An 18,027-nucleotide genomic window follows, 5' to 3' on the forward strand; every position below is an offset into this window, starting at 1 on the left:
TGCTGACGAATCAGAGCAGACTGGGCTTTTTTAGGAGGGGGTCTTAAAGCGACAGGCACTAAAACGGAGCGTTTCAGACAGAGGGTGAATAAAGATATATTCAGGCAGACAGTTTGAGAAAAACAATGTGTTTTGTGAATATTAAAACATGCTAACATGTTCTAGTAGAAACCCCAGATACAAGTATGAACCTGAAAATGAGCGTTATATGAGACCTTTAAATTATTTGGAATCATTCAGAGGAAGTGTAATGATCGTTTCTGCACTCACATTGATTAACTGATTGAGTGAGCTGGTCACTTCTACAGATAGGTGTACACGTGTAATGCAAATGTATTTAGTTTTTAAAGGAGGGTGTCAGGTGTACTTCCATTGATGGATGACATACTCCTCTGCGGCACAATACCGTTTTCAGACCTCTAGAACTGGAGAAATTCTTTTAAAATTAGTTTTGCCAAATAAATAGGACACATTTTGTGATTTACGCTTCTCTGCCTTTTTGACAAGAATCAGATAAGAACATTGATGCCTCTCTCTGTCCATTAAATATGAAGCTGGAGCCAGTTAGCTTAGCTTAGCTTAGCTTAGCTTAGCATAAAGGCTGGAAACAGGGAAACAGCTACCCCGGCTCTGTCCAGCGGTCACAAAATCCGCCTACCAACACATTTAAAACACACTAATCAACACGTTATATCCCATTTCTTTTCATTTAAACAACTTGTGATTTTTGAGGGGGTTATGCAAGGACTATTTTCATTTCTTGCTTGGGTGCAGTAAGGTTGCCAGGCAAAAGTGATGACAACAAACAAGACACAACAAAACTTAATGGAGTGTTTCCCAAAATGTTGCACTATTCCTTTAACTCCAGAGGAAGAAAACCAGCAAGAGAACAAAAACAAGAGAACCAGAGGGGCATAAGAGACATTTTTGGCTAAATGAAAGTTCTTGATGAGCTCTTTCTACTCCCCACATTTTTTTTTTTTGTTGTTGTTTTTTTTGTTTTTTGTTTTGTGAATTTTAAACTAATCCAGAGTCCAAACCCGAAGGATATAACAGTGAACACACTGAACTATTTGGGGCCAAAAACAGCACTTGCTCACCTTTAAAATTATTTTTCTCAATAATTACCAAAATATTATTCATCAAGTATATTGCCATCCTAATGTTTATTTATTAAAGGATAACTTACTTTCAGTGAAAAACATTTGACCAACTCTACAGGGCAGTCAAAACAAACAAATGACCATACTTTGTGCTGACTTTATTTGTTTGTTTTGACTGCCCTGTAGAGTTGGTCAAATGTTTTTCACGCCCCTCTTGTTATCACCTTTGAAGGATGCACACTGTTGTTGAACTAGGAATGAGGCTGCTTCTATATGTTTATGAAGAGCAGACATTTTGTCGTTTCCATCTAATGGCAATCAAGAATAACTTTTTTTGTGGGATCTAAAACTTGCAAAGAAGCAGCTCTTCAGCCAGTCATATAAAAAAATAATAAATTGTGACTGTTATTTAAAGGGGATAGTTCACCCCCAAATAAAAATAAAATCCTTTTAATTACAGTGCTATTTATCAGTCTGGATTTTTTTGGTGTGAATTGTCGAGTGTTGGAGATATTGGCCGTAGAGATGTCTGCCATCTCTCAAATATATTGAAACTAGATGATACTCTGCAACTGTATCACTGCACAGAAGGAAGCGTGCATCTACTGCTAGCTCACCTAGCACCACTGAGCTAGCTACAGCTCAATGGAAAAATATGCCATTAATGTTTACATCTAATGCTGTCATGAGCACTAGCCTCTCATCCATGAGCAGATGCACTCTTCCTTCTGCGCAGTGATTCAGTTGGTGGGTGTAGTTTGGTAGAGAGAAAATAGTTCCTACATGAAACTGCTCACAACAAGGTCTGTGGATTATCTTGAGTAACAGGGTCATGATTTCTGGAAAGAGACATTGCTGCTGAGTTTTTCAAATGTATTTTTTTTAGCGCTTTGAGCACCACAAGCCGAGTGCCATCTAGTTCCATTATATTGAGCACCACAAGCCGAGTGCCATCTAGTTCCATTATATTTGAGAGAAGGCAGACATCTCTACGGCGAATATCTCCAACACTCACAGCAAAACAATCTTTAAAAAAAAGCACTACAGGTAAGAGGAAGAATATGTGTTTTTGATTTTGGGGTGAACTGTCCCTTTAAACTTTAATCCCTCTATGTGTACCTAACAAAAAGGAACCACATTTAAACACTTCACAAAACACTGTACACTCCATATAGAATAGAGAGGATCCATCATCCTGATGAATCATGGCCAGATTTTACAGATTTAGCTCTGATGGATAGAAAAGGAATGTTTCCTTTCTTTGCATCATCTTCCTCCAATAGACACACACACACACACACACACACACACACACACACACATTGACACGCAGTGACGCAGACAGGAAAGTCTTGTTTTATCCTCCTTTTTTAGTAAAATGATGGAGAAACTTTTCCACATTCATAAATCTTGAATGAACTCCAAAAGAGTTTATAACGGCACATGTGAGCTGTGTTCTGTGGGCTCTCCATCTGAGTGTTTTGTAAGCAGGTGTGAACACAGAGAAGCAGCAGCATGACTGAACGTGCGAGACTGTATCAACATTTATAAATTGAACCTCTACAGTCTGCTCAAACCTGATGGAAAAGCCCAGGTCTATAAATTGCTCTTGCTAAAAATGCAGATTCATTCCTCTGGTAAAACACACACACACACGCTTGAGCTGATGTGTGCACAGGGCACGGGGAATCTTTTGCTTCACTGCACAGACGCAAACACACATCACACACACGTCCATACACTATCTGACAGTCTGGCAGCTGAAGAAACTTTGTGCAGGTTTCCGACATCGTGATGAGTGTATGCGTGACTGTGTGTGTGTGTGTGTGTGTGTGTGTGCAGCTGTGGCCGGAACATTTCAGAGAACCTCGAGCTGAAAATCTGTTGATCCTGTATTACATTCATCACCAAATAGCCGTGTATCCGCAGCATTCCAGTATCCGTGGCTTGATTAAAACCCTTTTCTCCACAAGATACCATGGGACCACTTTGTGGGTGTCTATTTAATCACGCTCTTGATCTGTTGAATGGCATTGTGTTTGATGTTGGTTAATGCGCTTCCTTTGTGCCGCTGCGTAAGTGGCTCTCTTGAGGGAAATTATGTGCATATTTTCGCTAAAGGTGACATTTCCTTGCTCGCTCCGTGAAATAAACGAGTGGAGACGGCTGCGTTGCGTCTATTTTCTGACTGAGAGGAGAGGAGGCCTGTTTGGTCTGTGCCAAAGCTATCTGCTAATGGAATTTGGCTGCACCGCCACAGATGCATTTATAGTATACCATTAATTCATTAAGGCACTGCAGTCCTCTCGTTTCAAATAAAACAAGAGAAGAGGATGAGGAAAGGGAGAGAGACAGCTTGAGTTTGGGAGGAGTGTCATTAATCTCAGAGGCCTGGTGTCAAGGACAAATGGTGAAGGAGCGGAAGTACAGTGTGCGTGTGCTTTCATGTGTATGCGTGTCACAGCGAGGTTGCACCTGTGTGCAGTTATAACTGCTGACAGAGGGAGGGAGGGAGGCAGCTAATTTTAGTTCAGGTGAAAGACAGGAGGGAGCGGAGGAAGGTTTTGATGAGCAGCATCGTTGTCGTGGAGCTGAAGTCCCCGTCATTGAAAAAAAAACAAAAGGCACCAAGCGAGGCAGGATGACGGACTGACAGGGCCCCAGACAGACGAGCCCCATCGATCAAAACCGCAGCGGCCTTAGTTTATTGATCAAACAGCATGGAGGCCCAGGGAGTGAGAGCGCGTGCGACGGAGGAGAAACAGAAAGAAGAAGCTCAGTGAGCAGGTCAAAGAAAAACATTTCCAAGATGCATAAATTAGGAGGAAAGAGATACCGAAGGACAAATAAAAGAAGCATTTCCGTAGTAAGAGCACATTCAAGTGTGTAGCTCCATCACAGATGCACTGCACAAATGACACCAGCCTTTACACTTCTGTCACAGATTATCTGGCCAGTTATGAAATTTGTATTTTTGTGTTACTTTTTCTTGCAGGATATTATTACAACTGCAAAACATCAAGCACTGCGGTCTTTGTTCAGGGGACAATTCTGGTTTATTAGAACTTGATCTTGTTTTTGTCCTATATTGGCCATCGTTTCTGTCCCTAAAAATAACACTGTACTCACCAAGTTGCTGAGATCTGGGAACACAGCTACACTGCTAAAAATAAGTCAGACAGGGCAAGAAATCCCGTTTGGCCAAATTTATTTGGAGGAGCAAATGAAGGCAAACTGTGATAAAGGGCAGCCGTGGCTCACGAGGTAGAGCAGGGGCGAGTTACTGAGCCCTGGATATCTCCTGATGGCTGTGTTGGTGAGTGTGAATGCAGGTGGCACCTTGTATGGTCGCATTAAGGCCTTAAGTGTATGAATGTGTATTTTTGAGGCCTTTAAATGTTCACAACGCTAAACCTGTACAGTTTGCAGATGGACTTGCTGGTTCAACTTGGACCTAAAAGTAGAACCCTGCACGACGTGGGATTGATATTGACATTTTGGATGATTCACGTTTAGCTTTACCTCAAAATAAAGCCGCCTAGATCATCTGGCGAAAGTGTTTTTTACAGCCTGTCTGATTATCTGGGTTTCTTGCACCTTCTGACTTTGTTGAAGCGATTTCTCATTCTCAGATCTCTGGGATCTCATTTTTGTGTGCTTAAATTACAAATCCAGCAAATCTTTACCGAGTATCATTAGCATTCATTTGGAGTCGTGTTTGTGTTCACCTGACAAATCCAATATTCACTCTCCTTTTATCTCAGTTTTTAGTTTCCACTCATTCATGAGAGGAATATTTGTCTCTCTAGCTGCTAAATGCTTCGCTAGGTTCACCAGCTAACTGCTATCATTGTTGTTCTGTGGTTTGATGCTGGGCAAGTGGTGTACAGTGGGTTTTACCAGAGCTTTAGTGCTCTAAACACCTCCCTGCTCCTGCCCAAAACTGTTTAATATGAAGAAAATGTTGCCATTGTATATCTCTGCAAACTACATATACTTTACATTTATGAATCATGTCAACATTTCTAAAGTGCCGTAGTATTTGAACTGACTTTGTCATCAAGAGGTGTAGGCGATGATGGGTGATGTGACACCTGGGCGACATGCCTGCCAAGCTGCAGACCAAACTTTGAGACCAAAGAACATGGTTGTTTTTTACCAAACATGACCTTTTCCAAACCGCAACCAAATGGTTTTGTGCGCAAACCTATTGGTATGTTGACCACAGAAATGTTGAGACGTCCAAATGTAACGAATCTGTGTTTTGCAGAAACCTACAATGCTAACATTTTTTTCTGACAAATGGGTTAAAGAGTGGGGGGAGGGAACCAAAACTAACTTAGGGTTGTGTGCACATATCGTTTTTCTTCGGCAGAAAAGCACTGTCAGGGCAGTTCTTCATCCCAGCGCTTCAGAAAAAAAGAGCTCCCTGCGTTTTTTTAAATTGCGTGCTCTGCATGGGTATGTTTCGATGACAACTGTATCTTGATGCTAACATTAGCTAAAAGTCTGTCTCAAAACGCATACTTAAGTTAGTACATTTCAGTGTAGTACACTATGTACACTACACTTATTGCGTGGTGAACTAATTTAAACAGGGAAATGTTGTCTGAAATCGTGCATTGCCATTTTGCACTTACCCGAAGTGACAACGACTTTTTTTAGCCGTCCCTTCTTCTCTGTCATCCTCTTTTTAAACAGCTAATTTCACAGACAGACAGTGGAGCATTTGCCCAATATCTCCACCCACTCATGAACCAAATTTATGGCACAACGTCGGTGCTGATTAAAATGTGTTGCCGCAGCTAGGAGCAAGTTAGCTAGCTAGTGAATGCTAACATTAGCACCACCATCATTTTTCACAGAAGCAAACCATTATAGACCCAACAAACATTAGACGGCCTCTATTCAAAACAATATTGGTACTTAGGGCAAAAAACATGTCTACCTTACATCTGAATAACGTGGCGATGTTCAGTGTAGCCAGCTCAGGCTCCATGTTGTCTCCAGCCAGCATGTCAAAATTTGAGAAATTTGTGACATAGCGGATGGTGACCGCTGAGGGCGAGAAGTGTCCATCATTCCACACTTAACATTTTAAGTAAGTAGTAGTACACTGCATTTTCCCGTGCTATGCAGTATGAACGCAATTAAGTGTTAAGAACAGAAGTATGCGATTTGAGACGCACTGTAGGTAGCTAACGTGATGCTACATTAACAGAGGTGTCCACCAGCCGATCTGGGCTTCTCTGTCTTTGGTGGTAGACAGTAGCCTTGCTGAAGAAGCAGCGGTGACGTCACTGACACCCTTCTGAAAAGTTCAGAGATGCAGCTGCACAAAAAAGGCGTAGCTCTGGTGCTGAGAACAAAACACTGCCCTGAGTGGGATGAAAAATCGAAACAGTGAGCTGGAACATGCTACAGAGCTCCATAAAGCCAAGGGCAGCTGCAGATTATCACTACAACTTCATGTGATACATTGTGATAAAAAATATGTATTACAGCTGCTTTTAAAGTGTAAGCTAATCAAAGTTTTCCCTTTTATAAGGTGGACAGAAACACGATGAATGAAAATGTTTCTCAGTAACTGATTAATGCGTAAATGAGCAGCTGTTTGCTAACACGTTGAGTATACCAAATCAGTTATTTCGCGTTTCAGGTTTATCTCAGAATTTAGGCTTTAATCACGCTGGTCGAACAGCATTTTTAACAGCATTCCAGTATTAAAAAAAGCAGAGTGTATCATCACCCTGAGGAACCAGAGAGCCATTAGACAAGATTTTCTGCTTTGACCAAAGTAAAACAGTTAACATTCTGCATGCATCTGAGCAGAATACACAGGCTCATCTGCAGATTAAACTGTGGATGTGTGTTCAGCATAGATATAAAACACTCGTATACGTCACCCAGACATACAGCTATAGATTGACTATAAAACCCAAGAGGCACTCCCTGAATCCCCATTTATTTTGAACTCCTTGACTGATATTATCTAGAACCTGGCAATGCAATTACAGGGACCCTGCCATCAATAGTGGATTCCAGCAGTGCAAGCATGACAGAAATCCACTTATTCCATCTGGTATTGATGTCAATTTACTGTTTCATTACAGCTGGAGCTTAGAGAGCTGCACATGATCACAACTGAATGAGTATCTTATTATGGGACCTTAAAGCAAGTTTAGAACCACAGCGGATAAATAATGCAACAGATACAATGTGTAATGATGCACAGACGCTCGGCAGACACACAAGCACTTACAAAGATAGCAATAGATTAGATGTGAGGACATTGTTGGGATGCATATGTATGAGTTGCAGCAGGTAATATTGAGAGAGAGGATTTGTAGAGTCCATCAATGTGCGGTGTTGCTGCTGACTGCAAACCAGGTTTATCGTAGCTTCCAAATTCTTTGTTGGCGGCAAATGCCCGTCCAAATGAGTTTTTGTGCCCCTGCTACGCTTTTTTTTCTTTTCCACTGTGAAAAGTTGTGGATGGTACTAATAGAACCGTTCTGTACCATCCCCATTTTTGGTCCCCCCCTCTGTTGGGGTAGCTAGCACACAGATCTGGTACTAAAAGGTGGAGCTGTGAACACTGCAGTCTGTTGATTGGTTAATAGAGGACGGTCACTCTGCTCAGGGCTGAGTTGTGGCTGGTTTTGAGGCTCATGTAACCACTGTTCATATAGTGGAGAGTTTCACAATAGTAAACTATAACTATAAAATGAAAGGATGTTTTGCTGCTTCTTGCAGCAGCTGGAGTCTGAGGAAAAAAATAACTTAATTCACTGGGCCGACTGCCGGCAACTTTTAAGGTGGAATGTTAACTTGTAATGTTACTGCATGAGTTGACGACATGAATCCATCAACACACCTTAAATTTCACTGTGACAACTTTTACCATTACTTTAGTTTTTATATGACACACACTTTTAGTAATGAGTAGATCTTCAAGCGTTAATATATATTAATTTCAGTCAGATTATGTGAACTGCATTCTAATCCTCACTCTGAGGAAAAAAAAGCGCGTGTTGTTCCTGTGGGCTCCGGCAACACTAAATCCCTGAGCTTGCCTGAGAAGGACTAAATGCACAAAAACCTGCTATTTTTAAATATCCCATGGACAGAGACTCTCACTGCAGCCTGTTTTATTTTGTTCTGTAAATGTTGGTGTGCAGCCTCGTTCTGTGGACGATAAACGAGGTGGGGGGCTAGGGTCTAGGTACCATGTCTGAAGGGTTCATTTTGGTTCCAGAGGTACCTACCAAAAGTGTTTGGTTGAAACAGGGCTAATATTTAATATATTTTCACTGCTTTACTTTGCCGTCAGATAGCCCTTTCTGGCAGGGAACTTAAGTTTTTATATGCATCTATGTTCCCTTCAAAGCCACCTGACTTCTTTGACAAAGTAGTATTTTTTCCTTGCAGAAGACAGGAATTGTTGGTCTAGGTCTACTGCTATTGCTTAGTTGTTTTTTTGTGCCATTATGTGGTTTTTGCGCTGATAACTCCAGATATGCACAGCAGGTGTTTTAAACAAATGATAAATCATACCTGGTTTCTAGATGACTTACTTTAAACATGTACTAATTGATTGAAAACTGCAGTTCTTTGAATGGCCACTTGAGGCTGGCTCCAAAATCAAGTCAGTCCCCATAGACCCCAATGTTAAAATGCCCAACTTTACAGGAGAAATATACGTATTTACAGTCTGGTACAAACAACATTTTCGGTCTCTACGGCTTATTTCAACCTTCATGACAACTGTACGGAGGGTGAATATTTATATAACTCACCACATTTTATTGAGTTAAAGTTATGTATATTTAAGGGCAGTGCTGCTTGAGTGACTGTCTGCGAGACACTGCTGCAGTCAATAGTCAGATTCACCCCTTTCTCCTCCTCAGCTCCAACCTCTTGTCAAAATATGGTCACGTCTGGCTCCAAATAACCAAGTTGGCAATGGCCGAAATGCCAAACTTGAGGCTTCAAAACAGCAGTCCAAAAACTAATGTGAGATGTATAACTGCAGCTGAAGCAGCTACGTGACCCGTCCACCTCAACCTACAAGTCAGTTTACGATCAGCCCCCTTTGCCCGTTGGCCCGGAAATGCTAAGTTAGCGATTAGCTAGTTATGAAGTATTAGGTTAAAAAAGAGGTGGTTGAGGTCAGGGTAGGGGTAATGGGAAGGGTAATATCTCGTTACTTATAAAGTGAATCATGTCCTCATGTATTATGATTTCTAAAGTGGATTATTGCTGTGTTTGGCCTCATATTTGTTCACTACAGTGTCGTATTATAGCAGGATTCACAATTGTGGTGGTGGATTTGTCTTGTACTAGTGATGGGCACGGTTTGGTGACACGGAGGTGTGTCGTGTACGCTACATATAGAATGTTTCTGCAGCTATACATGTCTCAGCGCATGAGTGATGTCACAGTAGCTACGTCCATTATTTTACACAGTTTATGGCTCACATGTTAAAACCTTTAAATTTGGTGAACTTGTTAGCAAACAGTTGCTCATTCACACATCCAACAGAATATTACCATTCGTTTGGACTCAGCCAACTGGTGAGTTTAAGTCCAGTATTCACGCTTATTTTAAGCTCAGTTTTGGTCTCCACCAGTTCCCGAGGGAAATTCCTGGCGCTTTAGCAGCTAAATGCTCCACTATGTTCACCAGCTAGTTGCTAACTTTGTTTGTCTGCCGTTTGGTGCTGGGCAAGTAGCGTACGGTTTGTTTATCAGAGCTTGTTCCAGAGCTGAACCAGAACACTGGAGCTGTGGACTGTAACACCAACACAATGAGCCAAAAGACATCTAAAGACGATGTAGAGCCAAATGGAGCTGCAGAGTCTGTGATAATTCTGTGTTCATTTGTCACTAGAAGGGATAATTTTTACATCTATATAGTTATTTGATCCATTATTAATATGAAAATGTTGATTAAAGCAGCTTTAATTAGTGTAGTTTACATTTATGGCAATAGACTATGCTTGCAGTACAGTGCTTTGACCCACATAAAGGAGCATGACAGAGCTTTACCTTTAGTTGATGTTCAGTCAGATATGTACACATTATCATGCTCACATGCAACCTAGTGGAATCCAATACAGAGGCCCTGCACCATCTATTTCTTTTGTGATGCTAATAATGTTCTGTTTTTGTGTTTGAGTGGTGCTGATTCAAGTCATTTTTAAAGCTGAGTTTTTGTTGTATTGGATTACGTTGTATTATACATGGGTTCATGTTATTGTTATTGTTTTTCTCCCATGCTGCAAGGCCTCTCTGTCTCTTCCACGGTTTGCTGCAGTTGCTAAAGTTGATAAATGAGGAAACGCTGGAATGTTTTTGGGGTTGAAACTGAGAAACTGTGACTCTGCGAACAGTATTGATTAGGGAAATGCCTGCGTCAGGTGAAACACTTGGAGCCTCACCAACCTCATCCTCTCTAATTTGCACTCTGGCTCATAGTCAGACCACGAGTGCTTATACACCCACTGGCCTGAGGTCAAGTCCCACCGACGCACCCTCTTCCTGTCCCTCCTCCATCTGTTTTGTTATCTGCTGACTGTTCATTTGCTAAATTATTTGCTAAAATTCCTCTTTGCTAAAGTTGTCCTCTTCTCCCCACTCCTAATCCATCTCGCCCTGCCCCCTCCTCATACTCCCACCCTCAACATCACAGGTGTAACACTGTCTTAAGCCTGAGGGGGGCAGAATGCCGGAGCAGAGCAACGACTATCGTGTGGTGGTGTTTGGGGCAGGGGGAGTGGGTAAGAGCTCCCTGGTCCTGCGCTTCGTGAAGGGCACCTTCAGGGACACCTACATCCCCACTGTTGAGGACACTTACCGCCAGGTGATCAGCTGCGATAAGAGCGTGTGCACCCTACAGATCACCGACACCACAGGGAGCCACCAGTTTCCTGCCATGCAGCGTCTGTCCATCTCTAAAGGCCACGCCTTCATCCTGGTCTACTCCATCACGAGCAAACAGTCCCTGGAGGAGCTCAAACCCATTTACCAACAGGTGGGGAGTGATGATGTGTGTTTGTGGATGGCTGTGTTGACTGTGAGTGTGCACTATAAACTTAACGTGTATTATAAATAGATACTGAATGGAAATACAGGATAAATCTATTACATTGATGTCCTGCTAAAGGCCTAGATTCAGCAGTTTGTTTTATTTGAAGCTAGTGTAAGCAGAAATCTGGAAAGGCAAAAACAAACAGCAGAATATAAAAATACACCCTCCGTTTTGCAGTTCTCTGCTCTCCCCTCTCAGTCATAAGCCCCCTCGCACTTCATACAGTAACCCAGTGTTTCCCATACACTGATTTATATCAGACCACAAATGAGACAAAAATTAGCTAGCTGACATTAGCCACCCCACTGTCCCTTCACCTTGCTCCCCGCTGCTGTGGACTTCTTCCCTAGGAGCAGAGTGGGCAGCAAGTCGCGAGACAGACCTTTGGACTGCTAAAGTAGTGTCTTGAATTCAGGCGGCACAAACCCTCAAGTGCCTGTCATCACAGCAGGCTGGTGGCTAGCAGTGCCGGATCCAACCTGTGTAACAGCAGCAACAGAAAGTTTGCTGATCCGGCAGCAAGTTGGGCTGTCCAGTCCCACAAAGATGGGTCTTGTGCTGGCTGGATTTGAGTTTCTGCAGCTGCTGGCTGACTTTGTCTCTGGAGCTGCTGCCCTCTCTTGTCCAGCTGAGGAGATTTGTATTGATGGTGATTTGAGGCTCAAGCTAATGTTATCCAGCTAAATGTCAACTTGAAGTTGTTTTTCTTGTAGCATAATTAATTAAGTTACCTCAGAATGGGTAAACTTTCTGTATGTGAATGGTCAGTTTAGCTATTTGGGTACCCTAGAGTGCCCCACCTGTGCTACTGTTAACTATCGCACATTTCCTAGTTTAGCATTAATTATAATTTATATGTGGTTATTATTTTTATTATTTATTTGTTCCCCATTGCTTTGCATACCTGGGCATATTTAGTGCCATTTGCACTAATAGAGAAATTAATGGATTGTAAATTTTAGACTTTGAAATTTTTTCCTCAAGCTCTGGTCCTCTACCAGAGGCCTTGGAGTTTGAGGGTTCTGCACAGTATCTTAGCTGTTCCTAGGACTGCGCTCTTCTGGACAGAGACCAAAGATGTTGTACCTGGAATCTGCTGGAGCCACTCTCTCAGTTTGGGGGTTACAGCCCTGAGTGCTTTTCTAGCTCCCCTTTTTCAGCCCTTGATCATTTAGGGATATATTCTCTCTGGATGCAGTGATTGGGTTTCAGATAACAACCAGATCAACATTTTTAGAAAGGTTCATAATGTGCGCTGACCAGCCAGAACATAACAAGCACTGTCCTTACTTCCCTCCTCCTCTGCAGGTCTTGGCCATAAAGGGCAACGTTGAGGCCATCCCCATCATGCTTGTGGGCAACAAGAGCGATGAGACTCAGCGGGAGGTGGAGACCAAGGACGGGGAGGCCCAGGCCAACCAGTGGAAGTGCGCCTTCATGGAGACGTCAGCCAAGACCAACCACAATGTTACTGAGCTCTTCCAGGAGCTCCTCAACCTGGACAAGAAGAGGAACATGAGCCTCAACATCGACGGCAAGCGCTCAGGGAAGCAGTCCCGCGCCGAGAGACTGAAGGGCAAATGCAGCGTGATGTAAATCCCGGAGAGGAGGAGAGTGGAGGTGGAGGTTGAAAGAGGCAGGGGAGGGGGGGAGAAATTCAGAGAAAAGGAGGAAAAGAAGGAAGACAGAGGAGCGAGAGGAGGGACTTAACGTATCACTGAGAGCAAAACGTCTGGAAGGCAACGGGAATCTCATCATCCGCATCCTCCTCCGTTTGACTGGTGCATTCACAAACACAGTTATTTTGAAAACATACAGGATTTCAGTTTTGGAGCTTTACACCCATGTGCATTCTGCTAAAAGGAGGGATGAGGGAGGATGATGCAGAATATCGAGAGGCAAATTGAAAACAAGAAGTGTGTGCCACAGATTAATTACCTGTGGACGACAGCCATAGCCGGAAACAGCGTGGGTGTGGACTTTTGCATCATTAAAGTGCCACAAATTTTGGCTGAGGAGCTGATGGAGACGTTGGACTGCAATAAAAACCACAGACTGCAGCACCCCTTTGAAAAAAAGACTGAAGGTTTCTGATCCATTTAATGTCCTCTCTCAGTTCTGCATCCAACCCCTCCCTCCCTGCTCAGCTCACACCCCTCGTCATCCCAGCACCCTCATCCTTTACATACCCCCCCTACTATAACAAATATAGAGTAATGTAAATGTAACAGAGTTGACAACGTTACTTAAGCTCACTCATCTGGTTAGAAACACTATTTTAACAGACTGAGGTGTCCGTCATGCTAGAAGGCGCAGCAACCAAAGGTTTAAGACTGCGAGCGTGAACGACATTACAGCAGCAGAACATGCGAACCAGCTACGTCCCAGAGCCACACCTGAGGACTCTGATGTATATAAACATGGGGTATTTAAATATATTCCATCTAGTCTACACATGCCCCGCCAAAATCAGCCACAGGAAAGAGGTCTTCTCATTTTAAACTGCCCCCCTTAAAGATAAAAAGACCCTACTTTACCTTTATCAAGCTGTCGTTATGTTTAAAAACTCATCATAAATGTCCTCATCTGAAGTGGAGAAGCATCCAGCGGCAGGGTATGCACACACACTACTGATACGACGCAACAATCCTTTTAAGACTCTCATCTAGTGTAGAATAGCTCTGGATGAAAAGAAGCTGGACTCTCATCAAACGCGGGAAACAGAAATACAAGTCTGCCTTGTTTACGAGGATAATACACTCGGATAATCATTGCCAAGCCGGTAAGACGAAAGGGATGATTTTGGGTTCCGAAGTCAAGAATGTCAGTTTGCTTTGGCACTTTTCACGTGAAGGTTTCTCTTCTTTTGCCTTTTATTTCTTGTTTTTTTATTATTTTTTTGCTTTACAATGCTCTTTAAAGTCATGTAAGAGTCAGAAAAATGCCCTCCTTCAACAAAAAGCACACAGAGGGGAAATTCTAAATAAATAAGGGATGGATGTAAAATTGCTCCCGTGCAGATTTTTCAGTGCGACCTGAATCACTTAATTCTGTTTCCTCTTTGTTGGTTGGTTTGGTCGTGTCACCTCTCATATGCTCGTGCAGGCATTGGTAAACAGGAAACAGAATGGGTCACACATACACACACACAGCATGTGCACAGATGCATTCATGCAAGTAAGAAAAAGAATCTGAGTAACACCGTTGACTGATTACATGAAGACAAACAGGGCTCACTCACCCTCAATGCCCTCACATTGCACTTTATATCATAAACACACACCCACATGCACACACACAGATGTAATTTGTCATGTTTTTGCTTATGTTATGTATTAATAATCTCTGCTTAATATCCTCCTGGAGCAATAGCTCTGCTGTATGTCCAATGTACATGTATACACCCTTTTTTTCCACACAGGAGCTCTGAATATTGTACACAGTGTACACAGGACAGCCAAAAGCACAATACTTTTTTACCAACATATCTATTTGTACATTTATTTGTTTATTTTTTATATGTTTTTCTTCCTTTTTTTGTCTCCTTTGTGCAATTCTCATCATTAACATTTATTCACCAGTCCTGAACGTGGAGGAACAATCGCATCATGATCACCGGTAGCTTCTCCGTCTCGATGTAAAGTGTTTTATTTGTCCCGTACATGGCACAATGAGGTTGTGGTTCTGCTGAACAACAGGGTAAATCGTGATGTGACAGGTTAGCTGTGGAGTGCGAGAAATGGGACGTAACCCCACAGGATTGCAGGTCATATAGGACGCAGAGGAGGGTCAGATTATTTGTGTACTTTTCTCCATCTCTCAGGCGGTTTTAACAACAATTTGGGTGGAGGATAATCTGCTCCTGTACTGTTAAACCCAAAGAACACAGATGATTCCCCTTTTAACTGTGTGTCCATCTCTCTGGAAAAAAAAAAAGAAAAGCACAGCAACTGTTTCCGTCTGTCTCCTTCTCTGTCTTTATGTGTGCAGCAGAATCAACAACTGGGCACTTTAGGGTGACATTTTACTTGAAGACTTGCTTATTAATCAGCGATGCCTCATTTATAAGCACCATGTAAAATGTCCCTCCTGCATTACTCACGCCCACAGGCCCACGTGAAAACTATTTCAAACGTGTAGTTATTGTAAATAAAGCATACGGTAGTTGAATGAAATGTTTATAAGAGCTTCAAGTAAGATGTTACCCATGTAAAGAAAATCTGTACCCACTGTCTTTCTGGGAATAAGTCCTTTGTAACCAGGAAATGTTGTTACAGTAGGAGGTTCGATGTTGCTATGTACTGTAATATACAGCTTACTAATGATGCTCATGATATATTGTATTTGACACATCCACTCTTCAGATCTATCAATCAGATAATACTAGCAAAATGTGAATATGTAACTAAAGGTTCAACTCCATGGCTTTTTTAAAATTTTATTTTGAAAGCTGAATGAATCCGTTGTTATCGATGTGTTGTACTTTGCACTAATGTGAGGTCCTGTTAAACTCAAAAGTTTGCATTGTAAAAATGTACCCTTTACCCGTTAGATGCCAGGGATGCTCACTAGTACTCTTTATCCTTCTTCTTCTTCTTCTTTTTTTCCATCATTTAAAGAAACAAGTTGTGTTTGAAATTGTTTGTCTTGGTTTGTTTTAGATGCCAGAAGGATGGAGTGATTTATGTCATTTGTGTCCATTTAAAGACATGGATGGATTACTGAATGGACCTACCGGGCACAGGCTCCCAGGCCCCCCTCCCCCCTGGCTTTCAGCTCAAAAATGCGTCTTAATTAACAGGTACCGACCACAAAGACACTCAAAACAACCCCAAAGAGACACAATGACAACAAAAAGAGACAAACCGACTGCAGAGAGATGATAAATGGCTGCTAACTACAAAAAGGGGCGATGCAAACTACAAAGGGATCCAAATGACGACAAACAGACTTAAACTGACTACAAAGAGGCAAAAGGCAACTACAAAGAGACTCAAATGGACTACAAAGAGACACTAAATGACAAGTAGACATAAAATGAACATTAGGGCATGAAAAGCAACTACAAAGAGACTTAAACTGACTACAAAGAGGCAAAAAGCAACTACAAAGAGACTTAAACTGACTGCAAGGAGGCAAAAAGCAACTGCAAAGAGACTCAAATTTGCTACAAAGAGACACAAAATGACCACAAGTAGACACAACATCAACACAAGGGCATGAAAAGCAACTACAAAGAGACTTAAACCGACTTCAAAGAGGCAAAAGGCAACTACAAAGATACTTAAACTCACTACAAAGAGACAAACAACTACAAAGAGACTCAAAGTGAATAGAAAGAGATACAAAATGACCACAAGTAGACGCAGCATGAACACAATGGCATGAAAAGCAACTGACTACCTAGAGGATATAGGCAACTACTAAGAGACTTAAACTGACTACAAAGAGGCAAAAGGCAACTACAAAGAGACTCAAAGTGACTACAGAGACAAAAAGCATCTACAAAGAGATTCAAACTGACTACAAAGAGACAAAAGGTAACTACAAAGAGACTCAAACTGACTACAAAGAAACAAAAGGCAACTACAAAGACTCAAACTGACTACAAAGAGACAAAACGCAGCTACAAAGACTCAAAATTACCACACAAAAATTCATAGCAACTATAAATACACCCAAAACGACTACCAATAGATGAAAAACAACTGCACAAAGACACAAAGCAACTACCATAGAATCAAAATGACCACAAAGAGAGACAAAACCTGACTTCAAAGAGATGCAAAGCAACTACTGAGAGATTCAAAAGACACAGACCACAGAGAGAGATGTGTAATGACCAGAAAATGCAGCTAAACAACAACAAAAATAGACCAAACAATTCAGTGTCTTGCTTCTTTGAAGGAGAGGTGGTGGGGGGGGGCTTCTTCATGCCTGTGCCCAGGGGCCCATTGTTTCATAATCCGCCCTTGTCAAAAGGTTAAAAAAAAAAAAAAAAAAACAAAGCTAGAAAAACAAAAGCTGGAAATTATCTGTATACCTATCAGACAGCTCTGGTCTGATGTGATGTGTAGCTACTGGCAGCAGTGGTGCACACGCTGCATAAATATGAGCTTATGACACGTCTGGTTGCTTCACGCAAACGCCAGCTTGCGAGCGCATGTTTGTGCAATCTGTTGTTCTGCTGACGTCTACAGGAGACTGTCGTTGTTCATGTTCCTGTGTGGAATATGATACAGCAGGGAGGGGGGAAAAAAACAATGAGACAGCGTGTGAGAGCAGTATGGACAACAAGCTGGAGCGAGAGGCCGCGCTATTAATAGACATAGTGTGAAAATACCGAGTGCGACTGCACTAACTAACTAGCCTGTACAGGATTCAAATGCGCTTGCATGTGAGGAGGCGTGCATGGGAAGTGTGTGAGCGTCCGTTGAGTTTCTTGGGCTGTGTGAGTTAAATGCTGGCATGAATCAGGACAGACACCTCTGCCCCCGTCCTCCCATGGCTTGTCTCATCTCATTTATCAATTAAGCATATTCACTGCTACTGTCAGTGTGTGTGTGTGTGTGTGTGTGTGTGTGTGTGTGTGTGTGAGAGAGAGAGAGAGACCATGAGTGCATCCATGTATGTGCGCAATCAGCCACATCCCTTCACTCTGGCCTGCATGAGTGTGTATGTGCGCATGTTTGTGTGCTGCTGTTGCCGTCTTATCAAATGTCTGTCAGATATTTGAAGCGTTCCTGTGGAGAATGCCTACACATTTCTGCATGAGTCATCCCACACTGCTCAAACACGCCCCCCCCCCCCCCCCCCCCCCCACCCCCCCCC

General features: G+C 42.3%; 1 protein-coding gene across 3 annotated transcripts in view; it reads left to right on the forward strand.

Moving 5' to 3' along the window:
* The window catches only part of diras1b (DIRAS family, GTP-binding RAS-like 1b), a 30,399-nt gene extending 12,407 nt beyond the window's left edge, over nt 1–17,992 (forward strand). For all 3 annotated transcript variants that reach the window (XM_050061597.1, XM_050061599.1, XM_050061596.1), the window contains 2 exons: nt 10,798–11,139; nt 12,505–17,992. In XM_050061597.1, the coding sequence (XP_049917554.1) occupies nt 10,831–11,139; nt 12,505–12,792 (597 nt within the window). In that variant the 5' untranslated portion in view covers nt 10,798–10,830 and the 3' untranslated portion in view covers nt 12,793–17,992. The remainder of the gene's footprint in view (nt 1–10,797; nt 11,140–12,504) is intronic.
* The last annotated feature ends 35 nt before the right edge of the window (nt 17,993–18,027 follow it).

This window comes from Epinephelus moara, chromosome 14, assembly GCF_006386435.1.
Source record: "Epinephelus moara isolate mb chromosome 14, YSFRI_EMoa_1.0, whole genome shotgun sequence".
Lineage (NCBI taxonomy): Eukaryota > Metazoa > Chordata > Actinopteri > Perciformes > Serranidae > Epinephelus > Epinephelus moara.